At 42.7% G+C, this 20229-nt stretch overlaps 1 protein-coding gene across 3 annotated transcripts in view; it reads right to left on the bottom strand.

The window, feature by feature from the left end:
- The window catches only part of DCAF1 (DDB1 and CUL4 associated factor 1), a 58350-nt gene that overhangs the window by 14629 nt on the left and 23492 nt on the right, over positions 1-20229 (bottom strand). For all 3 annotated transcript variants that reach the window (XM_083429326.1, XM_083429327.1, XM_083429325.1), the window contains exons 9-22: positions 19396-19554; positions 17978-18154; positions 15177-15386; positions 14233-14402; positions 13926-14050; positions 12317-13577; positions 11789-11987; positions 9991-10073; positions 9600-9684; positions 5147-5380; positions 4383-4476; positions 3327-3431; positions 2431-2504; positions 2138-2242 (exon numbers count right to left, since the gene is read on the bottom strand). In XM_083429326.1, the coding sequence (XP_083285452.1) occupies positions 2138-2242; positions 2431-2504; positions 3327-3431; positions 4383-4476; positions 5147-5380; positions 9600-9684; positions 9991-10073; positions 11789-11987; positions 12317-13577; positions 13926-14050; positions 14233-14402; positions 15177-15386; positions 17978-18154; positions 19396-19554 (3081 nt within the window). The remainder of the gene's footprint in view (positions 1-2137; positions 2243-2430; positions 2505-3326; positions 3432-4382; positions 4477-5146; positions 5381-9599; positions 9685-9990; positions 10074-11788; positions 11988-12316; positions 13578-13925; positions 14051-14232; positions 14403-15176; positions 15387-17977; positions 18155-19395; positions 19555-20229) is intronic.

Raw genomic sequence — 20229 nt, 5'->3', positions numbered from 1 at the left:
GTAGTCCCCATTTCTCATCCCTGGCAGTCCAAATGGCAAATGAAGAGCTAGAAGAATTGGCACAGCTCCAGAGAGTTGTACAGGAAGTGGCAGGGAACACACCTCACAACACACAGCTCCTCTATTTTGTGATGTCTTATCTCTTCTTCCTTTCCAGTTTAGCTCTACACTACGTAATCACCCCTAGGCAATGCAGTAGCTAAGCTTTCTACATTGGCAGCGGGAGACAGCAAAACAGCTAGCAAAACAGCAGGAACAGAAACTACTAAGCTCTGATATAACACTTAGCATTTTGGCTCCAAAAGACAACATCTCTCTTAAAATTAAGAATAACTCTGAATACCTTGCAGAGCAGCAGTGGGGAAGTACCAAAAACATGTGGGGCTGAAATTGTAACTACACCTTGTCAGAACAAGATTTACTAAAGCCTGGGGGGGGGGAGGCTTACACACAAACCTGCCAATTTCCTATAAATAATCATAGTCTCATAGAATTGTAGAGTTGGAAGGGACCCTAAGGGTCATCTCTTCCAACTCCCTGCATACAACACCGTTTTACTCAAATCATTATTTTTATTACTTGGCTTACTCTCCAGCATGCCCCTAGCAAATGAGAGGGGCTTCTATACAGCTGGACAGACTTTCTTCCAGGCTTGTCAACTCATTGCATCTGACACCTCATTTTGTCCTTTTATTCTGCAGGAAGCAAGCAAGCATGAACAGGCGAGGGCGCAAAGATCACTGCTGTAAAGCAAAGAAGTGCCACCAGGTCTAGGCACCTCTGGGGAGCCAGCATTGGCTCTGATCTCATAGCTCCATTACTTGAACAACCATGGTTTAAAGCAACAACCTAGTACTTGGAAAAATTAATTAAGAGAGACGCAGAGCCAATTTCCCCAAGACTCAAAACAAATTGGAACACCAACATTTGAACATTGAATGTAAAGATATCTGCTGCCTGAGGAAAACGTTCCAACTTTCAAATCAGGACTGGAGACTTAGGAGTTTCTGATGGGCGGGTGTCACAATAAGCATTCACTTAAATGGATTGTATGAGGTCAAGAACAGACAAAATATTTAATTCCACCCCTCCTTACAATAAAAGAGCAAATAACTGCCAATGGGAAAGTTTCCGAGCATCCTAATCTAAATGACATACCTTGAAACCAAGCAAAGTAATTTTATTCTGAGTTAAGCAAAAAGAAAAGGGTTTCAACTTTCCTCTGCCATGACTGCAGCTTTGACTTTGTTTCTATTGTCAACACTGATGGTATTTCTACCCTGGAACAAACAAGCAAAAACAATCCAACCAACAACCACACAGAATCATTTTTATTGATCACTTGGCAGACAGTTTGGCACAAAGAAATGTACCAAACTTAGGAAGTCACATTACTTTCTGCCACCCTAAGCAGCAACAGTATTTTAGCCATTTTAAGAGTTAACTACAATAGAGTATATCTGTGAAACAATGGTCCTAATACACAAGGAAAAAGCAGAATCTCTTAAGCAGCTCTGGATTCATTTCCACAGTATGCATTGGCCCACTTCAAGGGAAGTCTACCTATTTGATTGCTGGAAATGTAGCTGCTGCCTGAGTGCCAGGATAATCCATAAATCACCACGAGAAGACATATTAATAATGGTCTCTTTTCTCACTCACCTCCTGAACAGAGCTATCCATTTGGTTGCTTGGTTTAGGCATACTGCGACTGATTCATTCAATCACTTATTAACATAGTAAAAGCAATTAACAAACAAAAAGTGAAGACAAACAACTAATATCACTACTGCAAAAAAGGGACACCAAAAATCTGTTCCTGCTTGCAGCTCAACAAATACAAGCTACTTCACTCATCAGAACTCAACTCAAAATTCCTTAGTGTGCTGTCTGTTATAACAAACCAAAACCATGTAAGATAAATAACATACAATAAAGATTTAGGGTTGCACCCAGTGTAGTGCTACGCAGTGTGTTTCATCAGCCCAGGGATCCCCACTTGCACAACTCCTTGCCCCCCACCCTACAAATCTGTTCTGGGTTTCCTTCCCAAGATGTTAGTTGGATACTACCCTTAAAAGCTATTTTCAAAGCTTTTCTACAAAGTTCAACAAAGGAGACATTTTGTATATGCTACCTGGTCTTCCTCCTCATCCTCCTCATCTTCTGCCAAACGCTGCCTGCCCACCTCGTAGAGCCTGCAAACAGTATCCATGTTCATGGCATCCATGCTTCCTTGGTTCTGAAACAGGAACCAGATACCAAGTATGGTAGGTTAGCTGCCATCCAACATGCTGGACTGACAAATTCAGCAACACCACCTACATCATCATCATCATCTCTCCATCCCAGTTACACACCTACACTTACAATTGAACAGCTGTTTGATTACCTTGTTTGGTTCTTGTAATGCAAGAAAAAGACCTTTACCTCAATCACCGCCAAGTAACAGTCCTTTGTGTCTGTACACAGGTCAAATATGTTCCTTTTCACATCAATGGTGGCTGGAAAAGAACACATGTTTTAATCCACATTTAGCCAAGAAAAAAGATGCTGAAAGCCCAAAAAGAAACAAAGAAAACCTCAAAAAAATGAGAAATGTATTAAATCATCAAATTGTAAAGTTGGAAGGGACCACAAGAGTCATCTAGTCCAACACTCTGTAATGCAGGAATCTTTTGCCCAATGTGGGGCTCAAATCCACGACTCTGAGATTAATAATCTTATGCTCTGACTAAGCTAACCATGTGCCTAACAGTCTATCACCTTCTTCAGAGCAAAAACATATCAGGCATAGTGTAACCTTTTAATAAATCTCTCCATAATGAGCATCATTTCAAAGCACTGCCTTGTTTTACATATATAGACAGGGGAGGAGGGTTCTGGTCCTCTTGGTGCAACCCCTTCTTTCCCTAGCTGTTCACAAGGAAATCCTTTTTGGTGAAGCTGAACCACAACTGCATTCTTAAAAGGAGGTGTAATGATATCTATGGCCGTTTCTCCAGGAAGCAAGCTAGAAGCTTTCTGCAAAGAAAGTGAAAGTAATATACAGTGGTACCTCAGGTTAAGTACTTAATTCGTTCCGGAGGTCCGTTCTTAACCTGAAACTGTTCTTAACCGGAAGCACCACTTTAGCTAATGGGGCCTCCCGCTGCCGCCGTGCCGCTGGAGCATGATTTCTGTTGTCATCCTGAAGCAAAGTTCTTAACCCGAGGTACTATTTCTGGGTTAGCAGAGTCTGTAACCTGAAGCGTATGTAACCCGAGGTACCACTGTACGTAGTTTTGCTCAATATAAATTCAGGTAAGCGCAAGCACGATCTTTACCAATTGGTTTGTAGTCTGTTGCATTGAAAGTCCTGAAAGATGATCCAAAGGGACTCCGCATCCTCTCTTCCAGAAGATCATCTTCATCGTCGGCCTGCAACATTGCTGATCAAGGGGAAAAGGTGTTTAAGTAAGCAGTTTCTGATGGTCTAAAATTGTTTTAGGAGCATAGGAAGCTGCCTTTTACTGAGCCAGGCTAATAGTCCATCTAGCTCAGTACTATACACACTGATTGGCAGCAGCTCTCCATGGTTATGGGCAGGTGGCATTGCCAGCCCAACCTGGAGATGTGGGAGACTGAAGCTGGTGCTTTCTGCATGCAAAGGACATGTGACACTGAAACATGGAGAATGGAACCAACTAGAGCAGCCTTCCCCAACCTGGTGCCCTCCAGATGTTTGGGACTATGAATCCCATAGCCCCTGACCCTTGGGCTATGGTGTCTAGGGCTAAAGAAAAGTGCAATCCGAAACATTTTGAGAGCACCAAGTTGAAGAAGGCTGCCATAGACCATTGGACGGGCATATTCAGAAAAAGGAAAGAGAAATTGTAGTGTTTTTCTCTGAAGAATTTGAGCTACCTGTTGAATAAGTATGCAGAGGCTTTGAGTTGGGAAGGATGGGCTTGAGAGCAAAGAAAACTGAGTAGGTAAGGCTGCATTGGAAGGAAGAGGAAGGAACAAGTAGGGAAACCGATAATCTGGAAGAGGGAACGAGATATCAGGGTAACAGCAAGAAGTGCTAGAAAATGAAGAGAGAGAAGGAGGAACCAAGCAGAGCATCTATGCAAAGCCCCTGGGAATTAGCAAGCATTCCTTCTGTATTTCTACAAGTAGCAGAAACTAACCAGTCAGTCAAACTGCTGCAAAGTTCCAGCCCACCTTTGAAACTCTGCAGGAAGACTTTGCACTCCCTGTTGAGACCCAGCACACAGCTGAGCCAGGAGCCTCTTTTTTAAGTGACAAAACATGCAATTCTGCATGCCTTGTCTATGTATGTTTTTGTTAACTACCAGAAAGTAACATAGGAACAGGCATCTTACTAAGGGGCATCTTACCTCCGTACATGACTGTTCCAGTATGGTTGAAGACTACACGGCACTGATCCAAGGCTGGCACTGTGTGTAGCAAGTGGAAAGTTCGCAGGTCCCACTGGGGAACGTGTTAGGGAAGAATCCACGCAATCATCTATTGCAATACCTGCAGCAGCAATTAGCATGTGAATAATGCCAAATATATTGTTGGTAGATGTTACAGAAAACGCCAGGGGCAAAGCTGCCAGGACTGATTCAGCAGCTGCCACCAAGATGAAGCAGGACTTCTCAATATCTAGGACTTCCTCTAGCCCAGCCTTCTCCAAGCAAGTGTCATTGTTTTGGACTACAACTCCCATCAGTGCCAACCTTCATGGCCAATGGTCTGCATTATGAGATCAGGGATGATGGCACTAGGTTACAGAAGGCTGGTCTACTCCTACACTTAGGTCTGATTGTCCCATCTTCCTCCCTGGCCCAATTCCGAACTGCCACCCTCATTAATATTTGAGAATCAGACAACAATGACTCTCTGAATTCAACTTTACAATATTGCCTTGCAAAGCGTTTTGTCCTAGCCACTTTGAACAGGAGGGCCCAAATTGGCATTGCAATATGTGCAGCCAACAAACTTACTAATCCAAGCTTCTGCCCTATCTTGAAGAATCCTATTATTGCATTTCATCTGATAGAACAAGAAACATTACACCACATTCTGCAATCATTTGCTCAGCACGCCAAGCTCCTTAAGATCATTGTGTGAGCCACAGCTCAGGCACAAAGGATACAATTTCTGTGTTGACTATGACTTCCAGCCCATTTGGATGAAAAACACCACTGATGGTCATGTTGAATTTATCAAACTTGTGAATTGCCTGCGCAGAGCGGACATCCCAAACGACGCCATCATTTAAGACAAGGTCGTCTGTGGGATTAAAAGTGGCACAATTCTTCTTGTAGTTGTTTGCAAGATCTGGATTAAACAGAGTTAACAGCTTGTTGCCAGTCTGAATATCATAGATCTTTTGGAGTAAAAAGAAGAAAAGAAAATAGTCAAGATCTGCAATTCATTTGCATCTAAAGAGAACAAAAGTATGTGCAATAGTGTCAAAATCATTTTTTGCAGACCTGCCCTGAGTTTGCTCATTCACCTTGAAAAGAGTTTACAAGTTCATGATCAGTCTCTGTGGGAGTGCTCAGTGCATTCATTCTTTATTCTGACAATGCCCAGAAATCATTACAGACACTACTGGGTTGGAGAGAAATCAAAGGGCATTACAGTGGTGCCTCCGGTTATGAACGGGATCCGTTCCAGAGGCCCGGCCGTATCCCAAAATCTTCGTAACTGGAGGCGCCTGTTCTGCGCATGCGCACAGCACCGTAGAGCGCTTCTGCGCAGGTGGCAAACCCACTTCCGGATTTGCCACGTTCACAACCCGAAAGTTACGTTACCCGAAGGTAACATAACCCAAGGGTCCACTGTACTGCTTAAAGCCTACCTACAGTAAGGTTAAGAGGCAGATGGTATGCTTCATTTGCTAGCTTATGTAACAGTAGGTGAATTATTTGCATTGCTACCTACTGCTATGTTAGTACATTTTAAGAATTCTAAGAAGGGTTGTCTCTTCCTAGATTCCCACAGTCACCAACCAAGGAAAACAAGTAGCAGGAACCTCACAAGTATCAAAGAGTCCCCTGCATTTATTTCCTAGCTCTTGAATTAAATCATTTTTCTATACCTTGATACTCTCAACAACAAAGTGTCCCTTAAATTTACACAATCCTTTTTTTAAAAAAGCAGCAACAAACAAACACTGTAAAATGGCACTACACTGTTGTTGTTTTTAATAACAAAAGATACAAACCTATTGGACAAAGGACCAAACCTGTGTTGTTCCATAGGTGTAGCCATGCTAGCATGTCACAGCAAAATCAGTTAAGAATTTTGTAGCACCCTTAAAAACTATTGATTACAGAAAAAGCTTTTATAAGATGGATCCTAGTCTACAGAAGCCTATGCCATAAAAATATGCTAGTCTTTTAACATGCTACAGGGTCAGTGTGCTGTAAATTTAAGAAAACAATTTAATTTTTATTTCAGCTGCTTTTCATAAAATGCTGCAGATTCACTGCTTTTTACTTCTGTGCTCTATGTAGCATTTTGTGCACAGCTGATACTAAATACAGTGGTGCCTCGCAAGACGAAAAGAATCCGTTCCGCAAGTCATAGAATCATAGAATCATAGAATCATAGAGTTGGAAGAGACCACAAGGGTCATCGAGTCCAACCCCCTGCCAAGCAGGAAACACCATCAGAGCACTCCTGACATATGGTTGTCAAGCCTCTGCTTAAAGACCTCCAAAGAAGGAGACTCCACCACACTCCTTGGCAGCAAATTCCACTGTCGAACAGCTCTTACTGTCAGGAAGTTCTTCCTAATGTTTAGGTGGAATCTTCTTTCTTGTAGTTTGTATCCATTGCTCCGTGTCCGCTTCTCTGGAGCAGCAGAAAACAACCTTTCTCCCTCCTCTATGTGACATCCTTTTATATATTTGAACATGGCTATCATATCACCCCTTAACCTCCTCTTCTCCAGGCTAAACATGCCCAGCTCCCTTAGCCGATCCTCATAAGGCATCGTTTCCAGGCCTTTGACCATTTTGGTTGCCCTCCTCTGTACACGTTCTAGTTTGTCAGTGTCCTTCTTGAACTGTGGTGCCCAGAACTGGACACAGTACTCCAGGTGAGGTCTGACCAGAGCAGAATACAGTGGCACTATAACTTCCCTTGATCTAGATGCTATACTCCTATTGATGCAGCCCAGAATTGCATTGGCTTTTTTAGCTGCCGCGTCGCACTGTTGGCTCATGTTAAGTTTGTGGTCAACCAAGACTCCTAGATCCTTTTCACATGTACTGCTCTCAAGCCAGGTGTCACCCATCTTGTATTTGTGCCTCTCATTTTTTTTGCCCAAGTGCAATACTTTACATTTCTCCCTGTTAAAATTCATCTTGTTTGTTTTGGCCCAGTTCTCTAATCTGTCAAGGTCGTTTTGAAGTGTGATCCTGTCTTCTGGGGTGTTAGCCACCCCTCCCAGTTTGGTGTCATCTGCAAATTTGATCAGGATGCCCTTGAGTCCATCATCCAAGTCTCTTCTTCTAGCAGTTTTTTCGTCTTGCGAAGCAACCCCATTAGCGGATTAGCGCTATTAGCGGTTTAGCGGCTATTAGCGGCTATTAAAGGCTTAAGGGATTAGCGGATTAGCTGCTAAAAGGCTATTAGCAGCTTAGTGCCTTAGAAAAAGGGGGTGGGGAGCGGGGGGAAATCGCAGGAAGTCGCAAGACATTTTCGTCTTGCGAAGCAAGCCCATAGGAAATTCGTTTTGCGAAGCACCTCCAAAACGGAAAACCCTTTCGTCTAGCGGGTTTTACGTCTTGCGAGGCATTCGTCTTGTGGGGCACCACTGTAGTAATATTGCCAATTTGTACATTCTGCTTCAGTACAGGAATGTTTCCTGTGATTTCTTCAAATTTTAAATGAGTCAACCAAGAACAACCTTTCACAAGTCGCGTAAGCTATCCAAAACTGGCAATGCATGAGGTTTCTGGAGCAGTGTAACCTAAGGAGCGCATCCACTACTGCTCATTTACGATGGAAATTTCTTTCTTAATTGCCAGAGAATGTGCAAACTGACCAAGAAGGAAAGGCTGCTGCTCAGAAAACTGTGGTGCAAAGTCTCAATCCATTACAGGGGGGGAAATCCCTAACTGAGATTAGGGGTTGTGGGTAATGAAATAAAGAGACTACCATAAAGGATTCCATGTACCACATGGTGGAAAAAGCGTCACAAAATGAAATGTTACCATTCTGACATATATGCTAAAAAGATTTTTGCAGACTTATTTTCTTTAAAATTATTTTCATATAGATGCTTAACTGGAAATCAAACCATACTCTGAACATTTGAATTTGTTTCTTTTACCCTTCTCTCAGATACATTTTATGTACAGGATCCTTTAAACACTAATTTCCCTTTGCCGAAGCTAAGAATAAATTTCTTTAGCTTGTTGCCTCCCAAATGACCGGATCATGAGGTAAGATCAGATTTCTTTTGAAGGCTAAGATAAAGAACACAGCAGAGCAACATAGAAATAATACTTTGTTTAAATGCAAATATATAGGGAAATCAACAAAAGGGCAAGGAAAATTGTGAAGAATTTGAATAGATTTATGCTTTATGACATTTGTCTTCCTAAAGTAAGACAGTCCCCGAGATTATCTCTGCTTGACACTGCCACCTTCAGATTGCTTCTAACTCTTCAGAAAAGAAAATAGTTGATATGTTATACTAGAAAAGTAAAATTACTGGCTCATTTTCATTCATCCTGAAATAAAGTACAGATTCTCTTTAAAATCTCTAACAATTTATTTTTAAACTGATGAGGAAACATTAAATTATATATTGGGGGGGGGGGAATTTCCAGGTGAATATGTCCTAGGAAACAATCCAGAAAATGTCCTTTATGATGAATCAACTAGGCTAGGCATTATAGATCCCCAAAGGAAGGGCAGGCAGAACACCTAGGAGGGGCCCAGGTTTCACCATTGGACATTAAGGAGCCAATGAAGTCAAAGGTCATCTAATCCAGCCTCCATAAAGCAAGTTCCATCACCAGATCCATCCATGGCACATTTGAACTAATTGCCAGATCTCTTTCAAGCAACATCAGAGCTTCGTATCTGAAGAAGTGTGCATGCACACGAAAGCTCATACCAATAACTAACTTAGTTGGTCTCTAAGGTGCTACTGGGATGAATTTATTTATTTACATTTTTAATTTTGTTTTGATCAGAGCTTAGTTAGCCCTCTCTAACTCATTTACACAGCACTTCTGTTACATAATAGCTATGGTTGGGCTACTGAATTTCATTTTTTATTTCAGTTCACCAAACTTGTTCAGTATTAATCTCATCCTATACCGCCAAGGATGATGAATCTGTGATCCTTTAGCTGTTGATAAGACTACAACTTCCATCAGTTTCAGCCTGCATGGCAAACTATCAGGTTTGATGGGAACTGTGGACCCGTAACACTTGGAGCACCACAAGTTCCTCATCCCTACTCCATGCAATGTTTCAAGGTTCTTCCCATAAGAAATGGTTCTGGCATGCAAATGGCTACAACATGCTTAAACAGAGAATATTAAATTGGCTTCGGAGATTTTAAAAGTGATACTTACATGGGCAATGTCCCCCTTTGTGCCAATAACCCTGTCCTGAGAGTGCTTGCTGAATTCCACATAGTGGTCGTCTGTAAAGGAATGCCTGTACAGGAGAATCAAATGTTCAATACGCAGTAAGAGATCAAAGCAACAGTGTTTCTCAACAGTCATTTTGTGCACCTTTTAATGTATTATTGCATCACATAATACAGAATATACTGCTTCTTGAGCTAATAATAAAATATACTATAAAACCCAGCTATATTCACTACTAGGGCAATCTTTACCTATCTGTCATCTGCCTAATATGCATTTGAATGAGTGCATAGGATTATAGTCACTTAACAGATTGCTCCTTTAATGGTCTGGTCTATCGGGGTAATGAAAACACAATAAAGAGTGTACATACTTGGTTTCAAAGACAGATTTCATTCCCCACAATGCAGAAAGAGGCTGGCTCCAAGATGCAGACGTCAGCAGTAAAGAGCCGTCCTGCAATTTAGGGGAGACAACACAAGGAAGCAAAAGTGTATCGTTATTATGCGTGTGGATGTATTCTTATTTAGCAGGATGTTGGGGGAAATTCCCTGCCATTTTTTTCTGGGAAGTAAGAAAGCCCTCAGAGCTGCCAATTGTGCCACGATGCAAACAACGTTTTGGGTAGCTAACAATATTGGCAGTCTAACGGCCAACGTCACCACATTTGTCATGCAGGTGAACCCAACGATCATCTGATCAGTCGTTTGGGGTACGTGGCCCCTCCAAATGACCTTTTCTGAGCAAGGCTTCATTATCATCTGCTGGCAATCACGAGTGGGAGAGAGTTGCTGTAGCACTTGTGCCCTGCCTGCAGGCTTCCTCTAGACATCTGGTTGGTAACTTGTGGGAACAGGATGCTGAGCTAGATGTGTCTTTGGCTTGATCCAACAGGGCTCTTATGCACAGCAGCATGGGGAAGTGAGCTTTTCACAAGATTAAACTCAAACAAGAGTAGCCAAAATGGTGCTTTCCAAATGGTGTGACCACACTCCTGAGCATTGGCCATTTTAGCCAACACTGACGGAAGTTGTCACCCAGAAAACCTGGACAGCACCCCATTGGCTTACATCTGTGAGAACTGTCCCTTAGAATCAGAGAATTGTAGAGTTGGAAGGGAACACATGGGGTCATATAGTCTAACCCCCTGCAGAAATCTTTCACCCAACATGGGGCTTGAACCCATGGCCCTTAGATTAAGAGTCTCTTGCTTTACCGACTGAGCGGGTAAATGTATTCCTTAACAAATTGATTTGTGGCTTCTGTCAGTGGAATATGGAAAATGAGTGCAGTGCAAACAGGGACTGGTTTTCTAGAATCAATCTCTCCCGTAAACTTTCACACTTTCAGATTCTATAGAAAAGCATTTTTCCTGTTTAAATACATATTAAACCCATCAGCCTCATCTCCCTCCCAAATACTGTTGTTGTTGTTGTATCCATGCATAACGACTGATCTCTCTTCCCCTGCCAAGAAATACTGGATGAGACTGAAACTGACAGGTAACATTTTGCCCCTCCCCTTGCTATAATTCTGTATTACTCACAAGCGGCTTGAATAATAATATACTGGAAATTTGGAGACCTATGACAAATTACAGAAAGCAATCACTAAAAATGCCCACTTACACTAATATATTCACACCATAACACCCAATGGAAGGGTACACTGTAGTAAGGTAAAAGGTAAAGGACCCCTGGAAGGTTAAGTCCGATCAAATTTGTCTATGGGGTGCAGTGCTCATCTCTGCTTTCAGGCCAAGGGAGCTGGCGTTTGTCCACAGAAAGGTTTCCAGGTCATGTGGCCAGCATGACCAAACCGTTACTGGAACAATGGAACACAGTGATGGAAGCCAGAGCCCACAGAAATGCCGTTTACCTCTCTTTGCAGCGGTACCCATTTATCTACTCGCTCTGGTGTGCTTTCGAACTTCTAGGTTGGCAAGAGCTGGGACAAGATGACAAAGTGAGAGAAACAATGGAACAGGGGACAGGATATGAAGCATGTCTTGTTTATAAACAATCCCAAATTAGAGGAGAGGTTTATGTTCTTTCCTGGCTTAGCTCTGCATCCTGATTCTGAAGGAAGCCTTGACTAACCCCTGTATCATTCATGGAGACTAGAATTACAAGGTTGTTGTGATGCAGAGGCCCACTGTTACAGTTCCTTACCCTAGAAGGCTCAAGGTGTGTGATGGCAGAGTTGTGGCACTTATAGCTGGCCTCCTCCTGCCCACTGAAGACGTTGTAGAGTTTCAGGTGCCCCGTGCAAGTGCCCAGCATCAGGAATCGCTCCCGCGCAGAAAATGCACAACACGTGAAGCCACTCTCATCTTCATTTGCTTCCCGGAACACAGAAATTGGACGGAACCTGGGAAATCAAAGTGCAACTGAGTAAGAAAGCGAGCTGTTAAAAACGCGAGAGGAGGGTTGGCAAATGACCAAACGAAGATGAAGCTTAAAAACCGTATATGATAAATTGCCAGGTTGGAAGTCATGACTGCCATCTAAAGGGAATGGAAATATCTATGAATGCTCCAAACGTGGAAGATGCTGGAGAAAACTGTCGGTAGATGGAAAAACAAGGAATGGGATACAAAGCCACAGGTTTCATCCAAAATGCATATAGGTACTCAAGTCTACCTTTTGGAAAGCTGGATCCAAAGATGCAAAGGAATTGAGAAAAAGCACCTTGCTTACCTGCTGAATATAAGGTGCCTATCAAAGCACCCGCCATCCACCCCGCCGTACTTTGGAAAGGCCGCCCTGCGTGACAGCCGCGAGGTAAAGTTAGTTGGCGCCTGGCGCCTCTGTTTTGGCTCAGGACACTGGTGGGGTGTAAAAAGAGAGAAAGGAGGGCAAGTGGCCACAGGGTTCTTGCAGCGAGCATGCTGTTCCCTAAGGTACTCTGTGATTATACTGTCCAGTGTGGGAGGGGAAGGGAGGTGCCTGTCCAGCTGCTTTTTGATAGCTGGGCTCTGGCTGTAGGCGCCATGGTCTGATTTTTGCCGAAGCACTCTGATTTTCCTGCCATTGCAGGGAGACGGCCTCTCTCGAACAAAGCTAATCCTGCCAATCACTGGAGAGCTGGTGGCCTGAGATGGCCCCGGGAGAGCAAGCGAGCCCTGGCAGGCAGTCTGCCTTGGCTGGGCATGGACAGAGGAAGCAGCAGGAACTACAGAAGGGTGGTTAGTCAACCGGGCAGAAATGCCATTCGCTATACGAGGGGTACGAGGCAGAGGCACAGGAGAGGCGGCAGCAGGAACAGGGGTGAAGGCGGAGGAATGAGAAGCAGCCGTCATGGGTAGATCCGCCTCCTTGGTAAGGATGGTAGCAGTTTCTCCCAGCCCTTTAGAGATGAGATGGTTCCTGATCAAAAGCAGCAGCTCCTTCTCGGGAAACGAAATCCTCGACTGAGCCACGACGTCTGCTTTCTGAAGTCGAGCCAAGGAGACGTCTGTCCCAATCAGCAAGGGTTTCCCAGAGACCCGCTCAATCAGCTCAGCGGCATACTTGCAAAACTTCACGTGCTCGCTGCGCTTATCCTGGAGCACAGGCTCCTTCATCAGCTGCTGGATCTGGCAGCTGCTGAAGAGAGGCAACTTGCTGATGATCTGCCGGACCGTACTGCTCCGGGATAAGCCAACCAAGGCTTTGCAGGCCAACGCTCGGATCTGGTCCGCATCTGTAATGGGCATTTTCACAGACAGCAGAGACAGCAGCACCTTGATGCCGTTGTTGGACTGCACTACGTTCCACATCTTGGCCAGGGTGTGCTCGCCGCTCCTGGGTGCCTGGGGGAGCATCCGGCGTGGGGTGCCAGAGATGAATTTGCCAATGCTGGAGATGCGGTTATCTGGGCCGCACACACAGTTAATAATAATCTGAAGGGCTGACTTCTGGATTTCTGCATCGTGGATAAAGAATTCTCCTTCAGCAAGCCCCAGGATGATGCTGATACCTAACAAAAAAGGAAGCATTTACACACTGGATCAGTTGTCTGTCCAAATAGGACACAACAGTATATAAGAACCTACGAACAGCCCTGCTGGATGAGGCCTATGGCCTACCTGCTCCAGCACTCTGGTCTTAGAGCAGTCAACCAGATGTCCACAAGTAGCCTCAAAGCAGGACCTGAGCAACAGCGCCCTCTCCATCCATGATTCCCAGCAAATGGCATTCAAAGGCATCTAGTGCCTCCTGCTTAGTATAGGAGGCAGTGTAAAGCTTACTGAAAATTTCAGCAACCAGTGAAGAGATTTATAAAGTTAAGGATGGAAAGCGACTGAAAAGGTCAAGTTCTACATACCCACAATGGAAATAGAAGTTCCTCCCTCATCCACCGTATCTACCGCCTCTGCTAACTGCAACTGGATTTTAGGAACCACAGTAAGGATGGCCAGAACATCCAGAGCGTAACGCACTGTGTCATTCCTAGAAAACGAAAGCAAGCGGTTGTGGAACTCTTTTAAGGCAAAGATCAGCTACATAAAATAACACAAATCCATTACACCAGCAGTCATTCCGTGCTAGAAGAGCATGCATGTGGGCAGACACTCGCCTGGGGCAAATGACTATGCAAGCAAGCAGTGAGTTACCATGTTCAATTCTCTCACCTAGCATAGTAGGTCTTCCAGTTGCATGCTATTGAAATAAGTTGGAGCATGAGCTGCACACAAGACAGCTTGAGGAAGACCTCTGCTGGATCCCAATAGAGCTGTCCTGGCCCATATTCTATTAGGAACTCCATCATCTCTACAATCTGTTCATGCGTGTAGGAACAAGCCTGAAAGGAGAAAGTTGCATTCAAGAAGTCTTTTAACATCATCAATTACTTGTGTGACTTAAGAAAAAGTACGCTTCTTAAACTCAATAGCGGCTCTCAGAAAAGGGAGATCCAGAATTGTGGTGACACTGCAAGTAAAGTCGTGCCCCGCTCACACCTTGAGGATCTAATCTCACACAGTTGGAACAAAGCTTCATCTGCTGATCTCAAGGCTCATGCAGGAGAAAGCAATCCTGAAGACAGGGCTTCAGGCTGAGTATCTATCAGTTTAAAATATTTGAGATTTACTATTCTGCTAAATAAATAAATGCACAAAGAATTCTGAACACAAACACTAAAGCCCAACGATCTAAAAATGTACTAAAATACAGTATGGCAGATTAAAATCCCGGAATAAAAACTATGGATGCTGCTGAAAAGTTTGCCTAAACAGCAAATGGCAGAAAATCATAAAAGGGGAGGGGGAACAAAGGAACTACCCATGAAAGTGATTTCCACAAGAGGAAAGGGGAGGGGCCCTCAAAAAAAATCAAGGGTAGTGTGACTGAGCAAGAACTAGCATAATGTGCTCCCTACATCCATTTAAAATCAGCTCCACAAAGAACTGTCAGAAATCATTCCACAAAGCTACCAAAACATGGACAGCACAAGTCATTCAGCACAGTCAGTTTATCAGATTTGACTAACATGACTTTTTTGACATTTTTTTGCAAGAATATCTAAAGGGTGACAGGATCAAAAAGTTCCTATACCTCTACAAAACACACTACTCACCTTATATGGAGGCTGCGGATGGACCAGGATGCCACCTTCAGTGCGCTGGAGTGACTGCTTCACCTGTTCCACTTTGATGGCAAGATGAGCCTCAAAATACCTGCGCATGGCCATGCAAGTGTGTTTCCCAGTCTGGCGGCTGGCAAAAATCTCATCGTCGCTTAGTAGTGCACCTTGGGTTTGCAGGTTTAAGATATCAAGAGTGCTAATCTACAAGGGAAAAGAAACATATTTGCCATTATGTTATTTTCCCACACCTAAAGGCTTATTGTCTTATTTTTTCACTCAAATAAAAGAATTAGATCAGCCAAAGAAAACCTGTGCCAAGAAGCTGCATTAACTGCCAGAGCTTTCAATACATATAGGCAACCTGACAAAGCAACTCTCATAAAATGAGCCAGTTTGTTCATTTGCAATTAAAGAATCACTGTTCACTTTTAAAACAATATTATGTAACATACCCAGAAAGATTGAATCAGGAAAATGGAGAAGCATAAGGGAAGGAGCGTTATTCCATTTTTACTGGCTTTGTCCTTTACATCCAGTGCAGTAAACCAAACTCTCTACTTTAATTGCTAAAGAAGAAACTACCTCAATAATCTGTTCATTTTATCGCCACAGACCATAGTTTTCTCTAAATCGGACTCTAAGGCAGCAGCAAATATTACTTTTACCTTTACCACTACTATTAATTAACTGCCGTGCTTGCTTCGGCAGTACGTATACTAAAATTGGAACGATACAGAGAAGATTAGCATCGCCCCTGCGCAAGGATCACACGCAAATTTGTGAAGCGTCCCACATTTTTAATGATTTTAAAATTCTGTCAAAAATGTATAAACTACTGCTGGAGTGGCACTTGAAGGACGAGGAGGTAAAATCAGTGATGATTCATTGGGCAAAAGATTTAGGATATAATATTCAATTAAGTGAGTGGGTCAAATTATGGAAAGGTTTGAGATTTACTGCATGTAATTCATTGAAAGAAAACGTGATGAAGATGATGCATAGATGGTACATCACGCCAGCTAAGTTAGCAAAAATGTATAAAGTTAGCAATAAATGTTGAAAATGTAAAGAAAAAGAAGGATCATTTTATCATATGTGGTGGGAATGTAAAAAGGTGAAATGCTTCTGGGAGATGATATATAATGAGTTGAAAAAAATGTTGAAATATACTTTTATTAAAAAGCCAGAAGAATTTCTTTTAGGTATTGTTGGAAATGATATAAAAAAGAAAGACTGTAAGTGGCTTTATATGCAGTAACAGCAGCAAGAATATTATTGGCCCAAAAATGGAAGCAAGAAGAATTACCAACATTAGAAGAATGGAGGATGAAATTGATGGACTGCGCAGAATTAGACAAGCTAACAGGAAGAATCCGAGACTGGCGAGACCAGAGGTTTACCGAAGACTGGACTAAATTTACTGAGTATCTGAAAAGTATTTGCAATGATCAAATTACGTTTGTAGGACTACAAGAAGCTCTGTGAGGAGTAATTTAAGAAATATTGTAAAAATGGAAAGGAAGAAATGATTTGTTAGAAAATGTAAAGGCAATATTAAGTTAAGAATTGCAGGAGAAATAATTAAGATGGAAGGCTATCAGAGATGCTGAAGGAAGTCCAAATAAGTATATATGTAAAATAATTTGTGTGGTATGTCTAAAATTTTAGTATGTTAAAATTAATAAAAATATTATATATATATATATAAAATACTATTAATTAACTGCCTGAGGATCTCGGAAATGTTACATATATTAAGTTGTTTTTAATTACTATTTACATTTGTTAGTCACTTTATACCAAAAAGGTATCAAAGTGAGTTAACAAAATAAAATCCAAACATATAAAAACAATTAATAATCAGAAAAAGTTAAACCAATGTACAATACAAAGTATCACATGCTCATCCAATGACAAGATTAGGAGGATAAGTTACAGCCAGTGAAGAGAAGCATGGATAGAAAGAAGGGGAAATATAGATGTCCCAAAGCATGCTGGTGCTGGTAACAGTCACACTGCGGCCATGTTCACACATAATGCTAAAACATGGTTTAACGCTAGGGAGTGAGAGTTCACAAGTGTGACCAAAGCCTAAGACTCAGCACCCACCCTCTCTTCTGCCCACATGGCCAGGAAGAGAAGCTTTGCCAAGTTTCATTTCACTTTCAAATAGCCTTGCTTTAAGGCTTTGTAGAAAAGAGGAATTCTGGTTTACAACAAGGGTTCTTAGGCAGATTTCTAAACAGGTTATGCAGCTGGCCTTCTGCAGTCTCCCTGCCATCTCCTCCATTCAATCTATTGCAGAGAAGCAGAATATTCTATAAATGATGAAAGAAAGGGAATACTTTATATACCAGCAGTGAGGAACTGCCAACCCTCAGGCCTACTTAGGTCCAGCAAGGTTCCTAAACGAGACTATTTTGCTCAAACCACACCCATCTGCCCAACACTTGACATCATATGTGACGTCAGGTATGGGCACGGTAAAAACATGGCTGGGATTGGCTACAAATGGAAGTTCACTGGGATGAAGTCATCTGATGGGGACTGAGAGGGAATCCCTCTGAAGCTGTTAACTGCTCCTACTGATGTCAGGTGATTGACAGCCCCTCCAACCTATCAGAGATGACTCACAGGGAGGTAAGACCTCTGGCCCACCATCCGCATCCTGTTCCCCACCTCTGGCCTTGCAGGACCAGCTGAGGCGCAGAAGACTTGGCGGTGGCACCCCAACCCCACTTTTAGATGTTCTGAGAAAGCACCTGAAAATATGAAACTGCTTTAACACTTACCAAGTTAACAAGGCGCCGTAAGCCATCATGCCTATCGAAAAGCTCCAAGACCGCACGGAATGAAAAACAAATAGAGAAGAACATGGTAGCATGGCAGCAGCCCGAGGCATGAGAGCATTCCATCAACCACAAGGTGTAGTTCACAACATCTGATAAGACGTGGGGATGCATGCAGACCTAAGAACAAGAAGATGCAAGGACAATCCTCACTTACGTTCATGAAACAACACGTAGTTTCTGTTTTAACCCTCAGCAATGCCCCCACAGTAAGCAACAGACTATCTAATAATTCAGTCACACTTGCAGTCTCAGCTGCAGTCACACTTAAAAAACTTTTTGCATTCTTGCTTAAGATGGTGGTTGGGATAAGCAACTAGTGAATAATAGATCAGAGTTAAAACATAAAGCAGCTAACTAACAAAATCAAACCAGGCGTTTAATAAGAACGTCTGTGAAGTATGCTTAAAAGCTAAGAACGTAGGGGAAATGGTTGTGACAAAATTCAGAAGCACATACAACACGTTTATGATGCCAATTGGGAAGGATAGCAAAGATCTTTGCAATCACTCTCAAATTCCTTTCAAAGTGCTAAATGTACCAAGCTCAAAAAAGTTTAATACAGTCGTACCTTAGTTGTCAAACATAATCCGTTCCAGAAGTCCATTCGACTTCCGAAATGTTAGAAAACTGAGGCACGGCTTCCGTTTGGCTGCAGGAGCTTCCTGCACTCAAGCGGAAGCCACACTGGATGTTCGGCTTCTGAAAACGTTTGAAAACCGGAACACTTACTTCCAGGTTTTTGGTGTTCAGGAGCCAAAACATAGGAGTGCCAAGGTGTTCAAGAACCAAGGTATGACTAATATTATATTTATGGGTTACGCTGTGTGGGTGACACCCAAAGGATCCACTGATTTGACCCACTGACCCATTGATTTACTCTGAGCTCAGTGAGCATGGGGCTTGCCTCCACTTTAGCTTCAGAGCAAGAAACCTATGAAGTTGACTCCTGAACGCTGAAGTTAACAGAGCCGGCATCAGAGCCTGTTGATCTGATCTCGCTTTCTGCACTCTTGCTGAATTGAGGTGGATTCTTGCAGTCAACTGATGACTGACAAACCAGTATCCCATTAAACAGCAGCCACACGAGCATGTTGAAAACAGCATATGAGGAAAAGTCAACATTTGAAGGACGTATCAAAAGATCAAGAAATAATTCCAGTCGGCATGTGAAAAGTGTGGTTGTGTGAATCCACCCCAAGAGGAACCTGCTAGGTAGTATTCAACAGTTGTTTTGTGCTGGCAAAAGCAAATTTGCTTGCACAAGGGACGTCACCCAATTTTTACTGTTTTCCCCCTACCCTATGCAGCCCACTGTATTTTAAATACCTACAATTTCTGTTAGCAGAATGGAATCTTACCCTTTCCATGGCATCCTGATTATAAGACAAATAATATAAGCACATGGAGACACCTGTAGCTGCCATGGAAGGACGAGGAATCTCCAGTAGCTTCTGCACTCCTCCATGAGCAACAAACTCTGTTGCAAACTTGTTGTGGAGCAGCAACGATGCCAAATACTGCGAACAGAAACCCAAAGTCAATATGGAAATCCACTAAAAAACCCTTGGAGTTCTCTGATACCAGTGAAATGCTCTTCTCTGCAATTTGAACAGAGTGGTAAAGGAAAGAGGATATTGCCTTCTTGGACTGCACCTTCCTGAGAGCAAAAAGGTGGCCTTGGTATAACAACACCACCTTCTAACCCAATCGCCTATAAATAGCTTTATCAACTCTGTAAAGTAGCCATCAGATATTTTCCTACAATTTAAGAACACAAAAGTTTGTTCTGCATGTCTATGCATTTCAAAGGTAAAACACAAAGCAATTCTGAGCAAGGAAAATGTCTCTTTTCTCTTGCAAAGGATTTAAAGTGCAAAATAGCACCAGTGTTCTGCAGTTTCATCTCAAGGCAGCAGCAGTAGCAGAACTTGGGAGAAAACCATTTTATGTCCCGTTAAATTTAGTGGAACAACACAAGCAGCAGGAGACAACAACATAATATGAAACTCTGGGTGCAGCACCAAGGAAGCAGCTGATTGATTCAAAGCAGCTGGATAGCAAATTTATCTGGGACTGCATCACTCAAATTTGAAGCCTTTCTTGGCCTACAAAAAGACTCTGGACTGGCTCGCTTTCAAGACCAAAGGGAGAATATTAACACTGCAAATTTATTTTGCCTTGAAGAAACACTT

This window comes from Podarcis tiliguerta (assembly GCF_965153285.1).
Source record: "Podarcis tiliguerta genome assembly, chromosome: 2".
Classification (NCBI taxonomy): Eukaryota; Metazoa; Chordata; class Lepidosauria; order Squamata; family Lacertidae; genus Podarcis; species Podarcis tiliguerta.
The sequence above is the reverse complement of the archived record's forward strand: the minus strand, read 5'-3'. Positions and strand labels throughout refer to the sequence as shown.